The sequence below is a fragment of the Varanus komodoensis genome, unplaced genomic scaffold (assembly GCF_004798865.1).
Source record: "Varanus komodoensis strain SLA01 unplaced genomic scaffold, ASM479886v1 scaffold54, whole genome shotgun sequence".
Classification (NCBI taxonomy): domain Eukaryota; kingdom Metazoa; phylum Chordata; class Lepidosauria; order Squamata; family Varanidae; genus Varanus; species Varanus komodoensis.
In genome coordinates, this window is record NW_025336142.1 from 1,265,683 (window position 1) to 1,279,648 (window position 13,966).

At 47.9% G+C, this 13,966-nt stretch overlaps 1 protein-coding gene across 1 annotated transcript; it reads left to right on the forward strand.

Annotated features, from left to right (window-relative positions):
* The first annotated feature begins 293 nt into the window (after positions 1 to 293).
* Positions 294 to 13,444, forward strand: NUFIP1 (nuclear FMR1 interacting protein 1). The gene is made up of 10 exons (XM_044448297.1): positions 294 to 595; positions 921 to 1,012; positions 2,319 to 2,423; positions 3,514 to 3,576; positions 4,685 to 4,761; positions 5,536 to 5,628; positions 6,209 to 6,471; positions 6,745 to 6,879; positions 12,279 to 12,493; positions 12,902 to 13,444. Exons 2-10 carry the CDS (start codon positions 962 to 964, stop codon positions 13,220 to 13,222), a joined length of 1,323 nt encoding a protein of 440 aa, XP_044304232.1. The 5' UTR covers positions 294 to 595; positions 921 to 961; the 3' UTR covers positions 13,223 to 13,444.
* Positions 13,445 to 13,966: the final 522 nt, after the last annotated feature.

Sequence of the window (13,966 nt, forward strand, 5' to 3'; positions counted from 1 at the left end):
CCAGCGGGGAGGAGCGCGGCGCTCGGCGAGGGGCCGCTGGGCCCGGCCGGAGCCGCCCGCGCTCGTGCCCGCGCCCGCCCGCCCTGGCCCAGCCGCGGGAGCTGGGTCGGGCTGAGGGCAGGCGTTGCGCGGGCGCCGCGGCGGGGAACCGGGGGGCCCTGCCGGGGGGCCGGGAAGTCGTGTCTCCGCGCTGTGGAAGCGTTTGACAGCTTCGGAATTGCACTTTGCCGAGTGCTTCAGAAGCCCAGAGAGACGGGCTTGCAAAAGTGCAGGGCCGGGGCTTCAGACCCAATTTTTGCAGCATGATCCCCGGGTTTTGCTGGGGGGACTTCGCGTCTCCCAAGGGTCCCCTATGCTTTGCACTGATTCCTGAGCTGCTGCTGTCAGGGGAATGTACAAAAGTAGCAGGGAATCCTGTGGAGAAGGAAAATTTCTCCCCATGACAGTTCAAGCTCAGGAAGAGAATATAGCTACCTAGGCAGATGTGGAATAAAGCCCCAGCCCCCAGCTGGAAGCTGGGGAAAACAGTAGAAACAAGGCCATATCTACAGGGTTCCAAACTAATTGACATGACAAAAACGAGCGAGGAGTGAAGGTAAAAACAAGCAAATTTGCATATTGCTTCTTACAGTTAAAATTAAGTAATGCTGCTTATGATGACCAGCTAGAAGAGAAGCTTTCAGGGAGAGCAGGAGGCAAGTTGAGATCTTTTCTGCAGTGTGGAAACTGCAGTGTGGAAACTGTTTGGTTTCTCCTTTCGATACAGTTTGGATACAGTTGTCAAATACTGGTTTTAAAAAACCTTTTTGTTCTTTTATCAAAGAGCGCCATTAACGACTGTGCTTGTTGCTTAGATTTCTTTCTGAAGTAAATGTGATTTTTTTTCCAAATCAGTAAATTTATTTGATGTTTAATTGAAGGCAGGTACTGCCACTTTGCTGAAGAATGGCAAGGCCGACAAATGGAGTCGCCGCATGTCGGAGCCTATCGTGGAAGGAACAATAGACAGAAGGTATTGTATTGTTCTTTGCATTTGGCAGTCTATTCATGAGAGAGATGGAGCTTTTTCCTAGTATTGCAAGTTTTAGGGTAAAAAGAATGACATCTATGAATGAAAGAAAGAAATTTCAGGTTAGTTGTGGACTAAGGACTGGCGTGCACTTTATGTGGTGCAGGAGTTTGTTACCTGTAACACATTTGCTCTCCTCCCTTTTTCCTCCAGTGTAGCTACAAACGGGTTGGGTGTATTTGATTTTTTAAATCATTGTTTTGTCCAAACACAGCAAAATGTTTCCTCTGAACTAGAGTTTGTTGGAAGCAGGCTGGCCTTGTTTGTCATGGTTAATCATAGATTGTTGGACGCAACTGCAGTGCTGTCTTCCAGTTGACCAAGTGCTGGATTCAGGTTCTTGTTCCCACTCAGCCAAGGAGCTCCCTGGTGGTTTTTGGTCCGCTCACTGACACTTAGCCAAGCCTACCTCACAGGACAGTTGTGTGACTGAAGTGGAGGGTGAAGGACCCTGTGAATGGCTCAGGGCCCCTTGCAGGGATAAAGGCAGGGTGTTAAATAAAGGCCAAAAATAGAAGCAAAATACTTTCTGCTCAAATAGGAGCAGGGAGCATCCCCCTCATAGTGAACCTGGAGTGGGGCGCTCTCCTTGAGTGTTGCTGGCACGTCCCAGTGAATGAGGGTGCCCTTTTCTTTCTGCCACTTCCTTTCCCTTCTTCGTCCCATTGAGTGCAGAGTGCACTGCTTGCTTGTCAAATTGGGTCCAGGCCTTCAGGCAGCCTTCCTCTGCAACAAACCAGGGCTTGCCGTGAAACCCGAACGCAAGAGCTGTGAGATTATCTTTTGTTTTTAGGCTATGCAGAGTGACCTACTCAACAGGTTGTTTAGAACCCGTTTCCAGATCTGGCACAGAATTTTGCATTATTGGGATGGTTCTGGGACACATCCTGTGATGCCTAAAGCTGCCATCAGGGGCCCTCAGACTTTTCACCAGGGGCCAGGGGCCAGCGGTGCAGGCCCGTGTGGGAGCGGGGCGCACACGCATGCACGCGCAGTGAGGCAGGGATGGGGGGTGCGCGGGGCAAGGCGCCGGCTTGCTCGCAAGGAGATCATTTTCTCTGAGCAAGTCCAAAACGACCTCCTCGCGAGCAAGCTGTGCACCCGTGCGCGCCCCACGAATGCAAAACCTGTGGGGTGGCCGGTTAAATGGGCATGGTGGGCCGGATGAGGCCCGTGGGCCTTAGTTTAAGGACCCATGGTTAACATCTATAGAAGGGATGGTAGTTATTTCTCCCTTCTTTGTTCACAGAATAAGAAGAGAAAAGAACCTGTTTTTACTCATTATTGTGATACATGTGACCGTGGCTTTAAAAACAAGGAAAAATATGAGGAACATCTGGCTCAGCACAAGCAGGTGCGTTTCAGTAGCAGTCTAAGATTGTGTCTCTTATGGGACAGCTTATTTGTTGCATCATTTTTTGATCTTGATAATAATAAAACTTAGTACTCCGTCAGCTGTCATAGACGCTCCAATTATAGGAAGGGAAGCGATTGTCTCATCAAACTGCACACAAAGGTAGAATTTGTGGGGTGTAAAGCATTTCAATTTTCTGTTAATAAGTGTCCTTTTGGGAATCTCAGGGAAGGAGATGGCACATCTTTCCTTTTTCATACTTTTGGAGTTTCCCTGAAACCACATGCTGTGCAATCTCAGGTGGAAAGCACAGTGAAATGGTTCTGCTATTGTATGGAATTTTTAGCACAACCAGGTAATTTTTGGCAATGGCCAGAATGATGCATAATTGGTTCTCTGATCGTATTGTGCTCTTGTTGAATAGTAAGTGGTGAGGAACAGCAAGAGGTGGGATATAAAGACTGAGGTTTCCAGCTGCTTTACTGAAACCGTGTCTCTTACTGTCCTCATTGGACTGGATGTTGCTTTTTGTGACTGTAGCCCTTTTTAATGGGATGGATGGGTCGTGAGGGCTATTTATAGATGAATGTTTTAAAAAAGTTAGTTAAAGTTGCTTATAACCTTTGGGTGCAGGTTTTAAAGAATTAAAAGGTGGAAGGGTTTTTAGGTTTCCTTGAGATTATCCTCATTCTAATACCATGGTTGACAGAGTTCAGTTTTAATGAAAGGGAAGAGCAGTTTCTTATGCTGTTATACAAGGATCTTTTGTTTTCCTTTCTGGGAAACTGCTTTAGAGAAAATGTCTCAGAGGGCTTGAATGAACAGCACTTCTCAGGTGCCAAAATCCCCTGGTCAGTGTTCAGTTATCCTAAAGCTGGCCAAGTTCAGAATAGGCCTCATCAGTCTCATTAATGCAGGGGAAACAGAAATGACTAGTAACATCAGCAAATGTAGAAGCAAAAATGGTAAAGGATGAGGAACATAACATGAATTTGAGGAGAGAGTCAGGGAGCCCAGGCCCCTGGCAGCAGCTGAAGCACGTTTAGCAAAGATAATTCAGGCTGAGAAGGGGTGTCTTTTTCCCTTTCAGTGTCCAGAAGATGGCTGTAATTTTCGTGCCCATGAAAAATTGGTGCAGATCCACTGGAAGAATGTAGGTATTTTGCCCTGCTCTGTTTCAAATCTGCCTCTGTGTAATGCGCAGCGTGTCTTTGGTTTGGTTTTTCTTACCCATTTTGTTTGTGATTTTTCGATGGTGAACTGTAAGGAAACCTCAGCAGATCCAGTTTACTGAAAGCATCACTATATGGCTTCTTTTAGGATTGTGCTGAGCAGAGCCTGCAGGGCACCCAAGGAGAGGTTTTGTTGCCTCGCTGGGCCCTGAGGGCGCTTGGAGAAATTGTAACTGAAACAGTGGCTTTTTTAGCCCTACAAAGCACCACCTGAGTTGAATTTAGCTTTGTAGGGCTAAAATTTAACCTGTGTATTGCTCTGTAAGAACTAACTGCCTGACAGATGTATCCTCTGCCAGGAAGGATGCTGTTACACAGTTCTGCAGCTGAATTAACTGGAATGAGAGGAAGAGAATAATCCAATATTCAGGATCACGGGAGGTGTTTGTGCGATGAGATATTGAAGAGAAATGGCTTAATACTGAGTAACAAACAAATACAGCTTTTTTCAGCTAACAAATTTAGATGAAAGACATCTATAGTGCTCCTTTTCTCCTCATGCTAATATATTCAGGCCTCACCGCACTTTTCTTCTCGTAATTTCTTGTCTGTTGTGTTGACCCTGCAAGAGCACACGGGACCAGTTTGCTGCCAGGGTCTCTGCCTCCTTGCCCTCCCTGCCGTCGCCGCCTTGCTTACCTTGGTCACTCTTGCCCCTCGCGTCAGTGTGCTTCCTGAACCTGCCAATTGCGGTGGTCCAACCTGGCGAACATCTGAAGGGCTGGCTTGTCACCCATCGCTTTCTGCCCTCCACTGCCAGTCCACGCCCTCAATGCTGAGCCCGTATTCTGCACCTCTTGCTGTCACTGGGGTGGCTCGCTTCACCGGGTGCCTTCGGACCATGCTTCCAAAGAGGAATTGTGGCAGTCCCGGGTACTGCCTCCCCTTCTGTTCCGTCTAGAAAAGTTAACGTTAAGAATGCTGTGCCAAGCCTTAGATAGTATTAAAACCCACATGTCATATCAGACTCCTTCTGTCGTATCCAGTATTCCATAATGCTTTAAGGTGTCTTTATTTCTTCCTTCTTAGATGCACTCTGCTGGTGCCAAACGCATCAAATTGGACACACCAGAGGAAATAGCCAAGTGGAGAGAAGAACGAAGAAAGTGAGCAGAAGTTGCTTTGCTTCGCTGCAGATGCTGGGGAAGAAAGGGGCTTTCCTAAAACTTTCTTCTCTGACACGCCTCTCTAACTGCTCTTTGTTTCCAGCTCATTCTAGAAGAAGGGCCATATTTCTTATGCAGCGGAGCGCTAGATGGAATATGGGCGATGCTCGCAGGGGTTAGTTGGAAGAGCTGAGCAGGGCTTTCATGGTCTGGAGAACATGCATTTATAGGGCAGCCCTAAGTCAGAGGCAGCTGGCGGCCGCCGACAGCAGACAGGGCTGCACAGGGTTCTGTCATAACCTGTGGATGGGACTCTTCAGTACGCATGCCCCCTTCAGGGTTGGATCCTTCCTAAAAGTCTTACCTATTCTCTTTCCAAGACAGATTCCTAGATCTGCACTCTACTTATAACGTTCACTAGAGTATCCCCGATTGTCTTCTCCCATCCTAAATGCCGTGGCTGTGAAAGTTCCATGCAACACCTTATTCTTGGATCGGGTTTTACCTTTGCTTGCTTCCCTTTATTTTTGTATTATCACGGAGGCAAGGACCATTGGTACTAACATAGGTTTGATTCGGTGTGCTTTGGGCCTACTTCTCATTGAGGTGGTAAGACTAATTCGGTTGTGCCACCTCAGAGTGGTGAATTGTTCCTGCCTCTAGAAAACCAGCCCCTTACAGAGCATGTGACCCCCGCCTGAACTATTCACAGGAATGTTGTGGCTACCAGGTCAGTACTGGTAATAAGATTTAATAATGTGTACATTGCTCTAGGAATTTTCCTACGTTGGCCAATGTTGAGAAGAAGAAAGCACAGGAAAAGGAACGGGAGGAGCGGGGAGAGGTGCTGAGAACCCTGCAGTTTGGGTAAGCCTGGCTGTTAAGTTGCGCCTCATCCTTTCTGGAGGATCTTTCCTAGATCAGGAAGGACCGGTTGTGCTTCCATCTGAGTTAAGAATATGAAATTAAAGTGCCATGCCTGTGTTGCGTTTTGTCTCCGTGAAGCTTTAAACAGTTTTGAGAAAGTTTCCGGTGGGGTTGGCTCAGCCGCAGTCTGATTGGCTGGAGCACCTCCACATTACAGTGTTTGTTGCGGCCAAGCTATTGCGAGGTGTTGGTCTGGCACGGGATTAGCCTTTCTCGCCAGGGCTGGTACAGCTCATGGGCTTCACCCCGCGGCAGCTGGGAAAGACCTGTAGAACTGGCCTCCTTCAGAACCTGCCAGAGGCTCAGTCCAGTAGGAAAGAAGGCGGCATCGCCTCATCAGTTCCCAGAGTGGCATTTCCCAGATTCTTCATCCTTGAGTAAAACTGCAGGATGCACGACCCTTAATTGTTTAGAAGGAACCAGTATATTATATGAAGGGTGGGTGAGAGGTGGCGAGTCTGCATGACCCTCTGCGATGGAAGCGGCCTGGAACAAGCGCGTGCACCTATTCTTCTGTCAGCAAGATGCGGGGCACATGGAAGCCGCCTCCATGCGAGATGTCCAGGCAGCGAGGGAAAGGCAGAGGAAGGACCCGCTGCTGGAACAAATCGAGGAGGGGGCCTGAGGCTGGTAAGGAGCCCCCCCAGCACACTTTGGCCACGGCTGCTGCGAGTGGGCCAGGCAGCCACGTCGCCGAGATGGTGAGCCTTGAGCCTGCTGAAAAGGCCCCTGCCCCTGCGGGAGACATGGACCCCCTGAGCATCCTGGCCAGCAGTGGTCCTGGTAAGACCCTCGCCTTGCTTTTCTTTCTGGACAGAGCTTGCAGGTGGGGCGGGGGCGGCGGGCCCCCGGGCCTGCCAGTGCAAGCCTCAAAAGGGCACTGCTTGACTCGGAAGTCCTCAGAGAGCTTTTCGGAACGTTTTTTGAATGTGGCAGTGCAGGGCAGTGGACGCATGTGGATAACTGGGCGTGGCTGTGCTTTCGGCTGAGGGCCAGAGGCACGGGTCAGTGGAAGCCAGGCCTGCCTGCAGCCTGCCCCTGTGTGTCCTTCCCCAGATTCGGACAAGGAGGCGGGTGCTGCAAAGGAGGCGGCTCTAGGAACAAGCGTTGTCCCGAAGCAGGTGACCTCGGCCCTGAGCTCGCTGGTGGCCAGCTATGGCAGCATGTCCGAAAGTGAGAGCGGCCCAGACGGTAAGCTGTCCCGTTCCTCTTCCCGCCGGGCTGCGCATTCACCTGCGTCATCGCTCTTCCCCTTGGGGAGGCGTGGCACTGCTGCGTGGGCATGGCGTGCAGAGGGTATCCTGCCCTCTCTCGCCTGCTGTCTCTATAGCCTGGTGGAATAGCCCACCAACAAGCCACGTTCTGGGTTCCCATGTAATGCCAGCCTGTGGTTCAAACCATCCACAACCCAGCTGGGTTCACGACCCAGCAACAAGCCATAGGTGATCTTTCCGGTTTGTTGTGCAAGGCAACCCCTGGGTTAACCTGCACTTTGTTTATTGGGTATGTAATGCCTGCTGTGTAACCTTCTGGCGAAACGATAGGGCTGTCTCCTGGCACACCACGGCCTCCTGCTCCCTCCTCCAGATCCTTACGAGCCACAAGGAGGAATAGCTGAATATTCAGGGCTCAGCTTTCCACTTTCTCCCCGGCTTGTTCCCAGTCCTTCTGTCACAGAAAGCTGACTGGCAACCACAGACCCAATGCGTCATTGCCTCCCTTGTTCTGAGTGCAAGATCTTCCATACAAACATCAGTGCCCATGCAGCTCCTCATTACTGCAGGCTGTCTTTATTCCAGCTTGCATGAGTGTGCAAGCAGGTGTGTAAGGTGGGAAGAATCATTCTGTCGAACACGCAGGAGTCAAAACTCCTTGCTGATTCCTGAAAACCACCCAGAGATCTACAGGCAGATCTTGATCTACCCATCCCTGTTTTAAACAGTCTTGTCTGCAGCTTAGGTAACATTTTGCAGTTGGTTGCTGGTGACTGAATTACGAAACCCTTGAGCCTGATGCATTGGCTAAGTTCAGGCCTCATGCCAAACCATAGCTATGCTTCATTAATTGCTTTACACAGATGAGGGGAACACTGTGGTGCGTGCTTGATACAGGAAAGTTATATTTTGCACACATGCTCCATCCAAATCACACCTACACCTTTGTTCTTATTGCTCCACACTGAGGTGAAGCCCATCCTGGATGAACAAGTTGCCATTCCGGTGGTCACAGGAGAGACTATGCTCCACTGCGTAGTATTTTGAATTTTGTTTAGACTTTTCAGATCTTTTCTCTTTCACAAAATATCTAGAAGCCAATTAAATCTTGGATTAATATTTCTGCCAATTAATTTTTATATGCATAGCCCTGAGTCTGTCGCCTGACATTGTGGCTTTGCACAATCACAGCTTCAATAAGTAACTACCACCTTGCTGCAATACGCATGGATAAGACCCATACTTATTTTGACCTCTCCTTGTCAGAGCTAGGAAAGTTGGAAAGAAAATTGAGTACTTGAGCAGGGTTATGTGCCAGGATCCACACTGCATATCAAATTATGGGTTATTGATTCATTCCATGTCTGCACTGCTTAATACTATAATTTCACGTGTGCACTGAATATTTAGTTTTGTGCCTTCAAGTCTCCAGCTGCTTCTGCCCTGCCTTTCGCACCCTCCTCAGCTCTTGCCAATTCCAGGCTGTGCTTTCCTTTAGGGAGTCAATCCGTCTAGTTTTTGGTCCTCCGTGTCAGTTTCTGCCTTCCACCCTCCCTGGCATCATTGTCTTCTCCTGTGGGTCTTGCCTTCTCTTGATGGGCTCCAAAGTATGGCAGCTTCAGTCTTGTCATTTTTGCTTCCAAGGAAGGTTTGGGATTGATTGGATCCCGGAGCCCTTCTTCAGTCCGGGGTATTTGCAAAGCTCTCCTCCAGCACAATGTTTCAAATGCACCCATTTCCTTCCTGTCCGCTTTCTTCACTGTCCAGCTTTCACATCTATGCATAGTAAACGGGAACACAGTAGTGCAGATGATCTTGGCCTTGGTCTCCAGCGAAACGTACCCACATTTGATGATCTTTTCCAGTTACTTCATTGCTGCCCTTTGCAGTCTCGTTTTCTAATTTCTTGTCTGGCCTCCTGGGGGCACTGTCTTACCCTTCTCTGACACTCTCAAACCCTTTCACTCCAACTTTAAGGCGTGGATCCAGGCAGGCATTAGCGTAGACTGCAATAAATAAACCATACCATACCATTGTTGTTGTTGTTGGTCGCAAAGTCGTGTCTGACCCATCCTGACCCCATGGACAACATTCCTCCAGGCCTTTCTGTCCTCCACCATCCCCCGGAGTCCACTCAAGCTCATGCCGAGTGCTTCAGTGACTCCATCCTGCCACCTCATTTCTGCCGCCCCCTCCTTCTTTTGCCGTCAATCGTTCCCAGCATCAGGGTCTTCTCCAGGGAGTCCTGCCTTCTCATTAGGTGGCCAAAGTAGTTGAGTTTCATCTTCAGCATCTGGCCTTTTAAAGAGCAGTCAGGGTTGACCGGTTTGATCGCCTTGCGGTCCACGGGACTCGCTGGAGTCTCCTCCAGCACCACAATTCAAAGGCCTCAATTCTTCGGCGTGCAGCCTTCCTTATGGTCCAGCTTTCACAGCCATACATTGCAACTGGGAAAACGATAGCCCTGACTATACACACTTTTGTTGGCAGGGTGATGCCTCTGCTTTTTAGAATGCTGTCTAGATTTGCCATAGCTTTCCTCCCCAGGAGCAAGCGTCTTTTAATTTCTTGGCTGCAGTCCCCATCTGCAGTGATCTTGGAGCCCAGGAAAATAAAATCTGCCACTACCTCCATTTCTTCCCCATCTGTTTGCCGAGAAGTGATAGGACCGGAGGCCATGATCTTAGTTTTCTTAATGTTGAGCATCAACCCAACTTTTGTGCTCTCTTCCTTCACCCGCATCAAGAGGCTCTTTCGTTCCTCTTCACTTACTGCCATTCTGTATCATCTGAATATTTGAGGTTGTTGATATTTCTCCCGGCAAGCTTAGTTTCAGCTTGTGATTCATTCAGAGCCTTTCTCATTATGTGCTCTGCATATAAGTTAAATAGGCAGGGTGACAGTATACAGCCTTGCCAAACTCCTTTCTCAATTTTGAACCAATTGGTGGTTCCGTGTCCAGTTCTCACTGTTGCTTCTTGACCCGCATCCAGGTTTCTCAAGAGACAAATAAGATGGTCTGGCACTCCCATCTCTTTAAGGACTTGCCACAATTTGTTGTGATCCACACAGTCAAAGGCTTTAGCACAGTCAATGAAGCAGAAGTAGATGTTTTTCTGGAACTCCCTAGCTTTCTCCATGATCCAGTGTATGTTGGCAATTTGATCTCTAGTTCCTCTGCCTCTTCGAAACCCTGCCTGTACTTCTGGTAGTTCTCGGTCCACACACTGCTGGAGTCTAGCTTCTGAGTCTGAGCATCACTTTGGCATTGCCCTTCTTTGGGATGGGAACGCAAACTGACCTTTTCCAATCCTGTGGCCACTGCTGAGTTTTCCAAGTTTGCTGGCATATTGAGTGTAGCACTTTTACTGCATCATCTTTTAGGATTTTGAATAGCTCATCTGGATACTGTCACCTCTATTTGCTTTGTTGCTTCTCAGACTTCCTATGGCCCATTTGACTTCACACTCCAGGATGTCTGGCTTGAGGTCAGTGACCACCCCATCGTGGTTATCAGGGACGTTAAGCTCTTTCTTGTATAGTTCCTCTGTGTAATCTTGCCACCTCTTCTTAATCTCTTCTGCCTCTGTTAGGTCCCTGCCATTTTGGTCCTTTAGCATGCCCATCTTTGCACGAAACGTTCCCTTCATGTCTCCAATTTTCTTGAAGAGATCTCTGGTACTCCCGGTTCTATTATTTCCTTCGATTTCTTTGCACTGTTCATTTAAGAAGGCATTCTTATCTCTTCTAGCTATTCTCTGGAATTCTGCATTCAGTTGGGTGTATCTTTCCTTTTCTCCCTTGCCTTTTGCTTCCCTTCTTTCCTCAGCTGTTTGTAAAACTTCCTCAGACAGCCATTTTGCTTTCTTGCATTTCTTTTTCTTTGGGATGGTTTTAGTTGCTGCCTCTTGTACAGTGGTGCGAACCTCCGTCCATAGTTCTTCAGGCACTCTGTCTATCAGATCTTAAATCTATTTGTCACCTCTACTGTATATTCATCAGGGATATGATTTAGGTCATACCTGAGTGGCCTAGTGCTTTTCCCTACTTTCTTCAACTTAAGCCTAAATTTTGCAACCAGAAGTTCATGATCTGAGCCACAGTCAGCTCCTGGTCTAGTTTTCACTGACTGTATAGCGCTTCTCCATCTTTGGCTGCAGAGCACATAGTCAATCTGATTTCTGTGATGCCCATGTGTAGAGTCGTCTCTTGGGTTGTTGGAAAAGTATGTTTGCTATGACCATCGTATTCTCTTGACCAAATTCTACCAGCCTGTGCCCTGCTTCATTTTGTACTCTGAGGCCAAACTTGCCTGTTATTCTGGTTATCTTTTGGCTTCCTACTTTTGCATTCCAATCTCCCATGATGATAAGGACATCGTTTTTTGGTGTTAATTCTAGAAGGTGTTGTAGGCCTTCATAGAACCGGTCAACTTCAGTCTCATCAGCACCAGTGGTTGGGGCATAGACTTGGACTACTGTGATGTTGAATGGTTTGCCTTGGATTCAAACTGAGAGCATTCTGTCATTTTGGAGATTGTATCCCAGTACTGCTTTTCCTACTCTTTTATTGACTATGAAGGCTAGTCCATTTTTTCAGAGGGATTCTTGCCCGCAGTGGTATACCTGATGGTCATCTGAATTAAATTCCCCCATTCCTGTCCATTTCAGTTCACTGATTCCTAAGATGTCGATGCTCAGTCTTGTCATCTCGTTTGACCACGTCCAGCTTGCCTTGATTCATGGATCTTACATTCCAGGTTCCTATGGAGTATAGATCTTTGCAGCATCGGACTCTCCTTTCACCAGCAGATACATCTGCAACCGAGTGTCCTTTCGGCTTTGACCCAGTCGCTTCATTTTTTCTGGCGCTACTAGTACTAGCCCTCTGCTCTTCCCCAGTAGCACACTGGACACCCTCCGACCTGAGGGGCTCATCTTCTGGCGTCATCTCTTTTTGTCTCTTGGCACTGTCCATGGGGTTTTCATGGCTAGGATACTGGAGTGGGTTGCCATTTCCTTCTCCAGTACCATACTATACCACAAAACCTTGCATACCAATATGGGTGAAAGGAAGCTCTCTGTACAGTGTCTGTTTATGAATGATCTCCAGCTGTATTATTCAACCTGGATCGAGCTGTGTATCCATGTGGTTAAGGGGAAAGATGGAATTACATGCTACGAGGTTCATCTTATCTGTCCTTATTCAAAGGACTGGCAAGTGACTAAAATGGGTTTTAATATAGTTTATTGATTATTGCTCGGAAAAGCATAACTTTGTTTTGGCTTGCAAGTGGCTTGCAACAGTATGCTGTGGCGCGAAGCTCTTTTTGGAGCTCTGGCTTAATGCCTGCTGTGCTTTTGCTTTCTGAAACAGAGCCCATCGGAACTGCAGCACAAGCTCTTGTTGAAAACCAGGCGATTCTTCGAAGTGCCCATTCAAATATCCCTCAGGCGCTTAAAGAGACAGGCCACAAGGAAGGCGCACGTGCTTCAGAGAGGCCTGGGCCCAGCACGGCCCGCAGCACAGGTCAGAAGAGGCAGAAGACGGCTTCGTCGTTCCCGAAGCACCGTCCAACTCTGCTGGAGATGGTACATGCGGTTCTTTTACTTTCCATAAAAGTGGAGTGTGACGTGGTGACATCGTTTTGCCGTGAGCTTGCTTTTCGTGATGCGGTGTGTGTGTGTGTGTATGTATTTACTTATTTAGAAAGCTTCTATGCCGCCCCATTCGCCGAAGCCTCGGGGCGGCTCATGACAATAAACAATATTTCTGAACTTCCATCACACCTCAGCTCTAAGTTCGGACCATCATGAATAATCCATACTTCCACATTCGTTAAAGTATCTGAGAGAACTGTTTCAGTTTCCTTCTAACAACCCCAAACCTTTTGTGTTGGAAGCCCATTGTTCTGTCATGCTAGCACCCTATGCAGTTCTGCTCCTATAGTTCTCTGAATGTTAGCATGTTATGTCACACACACTCTTCCTTTCCCTTAGCTATTAGCAAAGGACATACGGCATGAAAGGAATGTGATTCTGCAGTGCATTCGCTATATCCTCCAAAACAGTATCTTCGGACTCCATTCAGAGACTGGTTCAACAGCAAAGTGGGAGAGCGGACAGAGTGTTCAAGGCATGGAAGAACATTCTGCAGATGGACATGTGGACTCCAGCAGCTCTGGCCATCCAGTAGCCAAGCCACATGCATTTCTGATGAGCCAAGGTGAGGAGGCAGCTGCATCTCAGGTATCCACAATTTCCCATGCTGTAGATGAGGAAGTTTGGGAAGCCACAGAAATTCCGTGTAAAGAAAACTGACTTTTGCTGTTGTGAATAAGCAGAGGATTCCATGAGCCATTTTGAGGGTTCTTTTGAAAGTATTCAGATTGTCCGTCCATTCAAAAGGATTTAGGTAAACAAAAACAGCCCTTTGAATGGAAACTTAAACCCATTTTGATAACTATATTGATCTTGCTGTATTTTTTCTTGAGGCTTCTATTTTGAAATAGGAATTGCATTAAAACTTCTTTACTTATCTTAGTCAATTTTAGCTTTCTGGTTTCAGGCTATACAAGGCACAGCAACAGTGCCTGCTGTACCTAGAGGGGCATGCCAGTGAGGGGGGAGTCAAGGGCTTCCCTGCCTTACCTCCCTGAGGTCCATTTCCCACAGCACATTCCTCCGACGTGAATATCACAGGCAGGCTAAGGGGGGGGGGGGTGGAAGCCTGCCAAAGAGGGTGAACACAGTCGTATTTGACTCCAAAAGAGGAAAAATGAGGGAACTGGTAAAGAAGAGGCTCAAGAATGGAATCGGAAAGCTTTGTTTCATATGCATGCTTGGAGATTACTAAAAATACTGTAAGAGAGGAACAGATAGTATGCATACCACAAGTGAGGAAAGGTAGAACAAAGTCCAGGAAAACACCGGCAGGGTTAATGCACAGAGCCAAGGAAGCTATCAGGGAGAAGAAACCTTCCTTCAAAAGATGGGAGTCTTGCCCAAATGAGAAGAACAGACAAGACTACAAGCTTGCACAAAGGAGACCATCAGAGAGGGAAG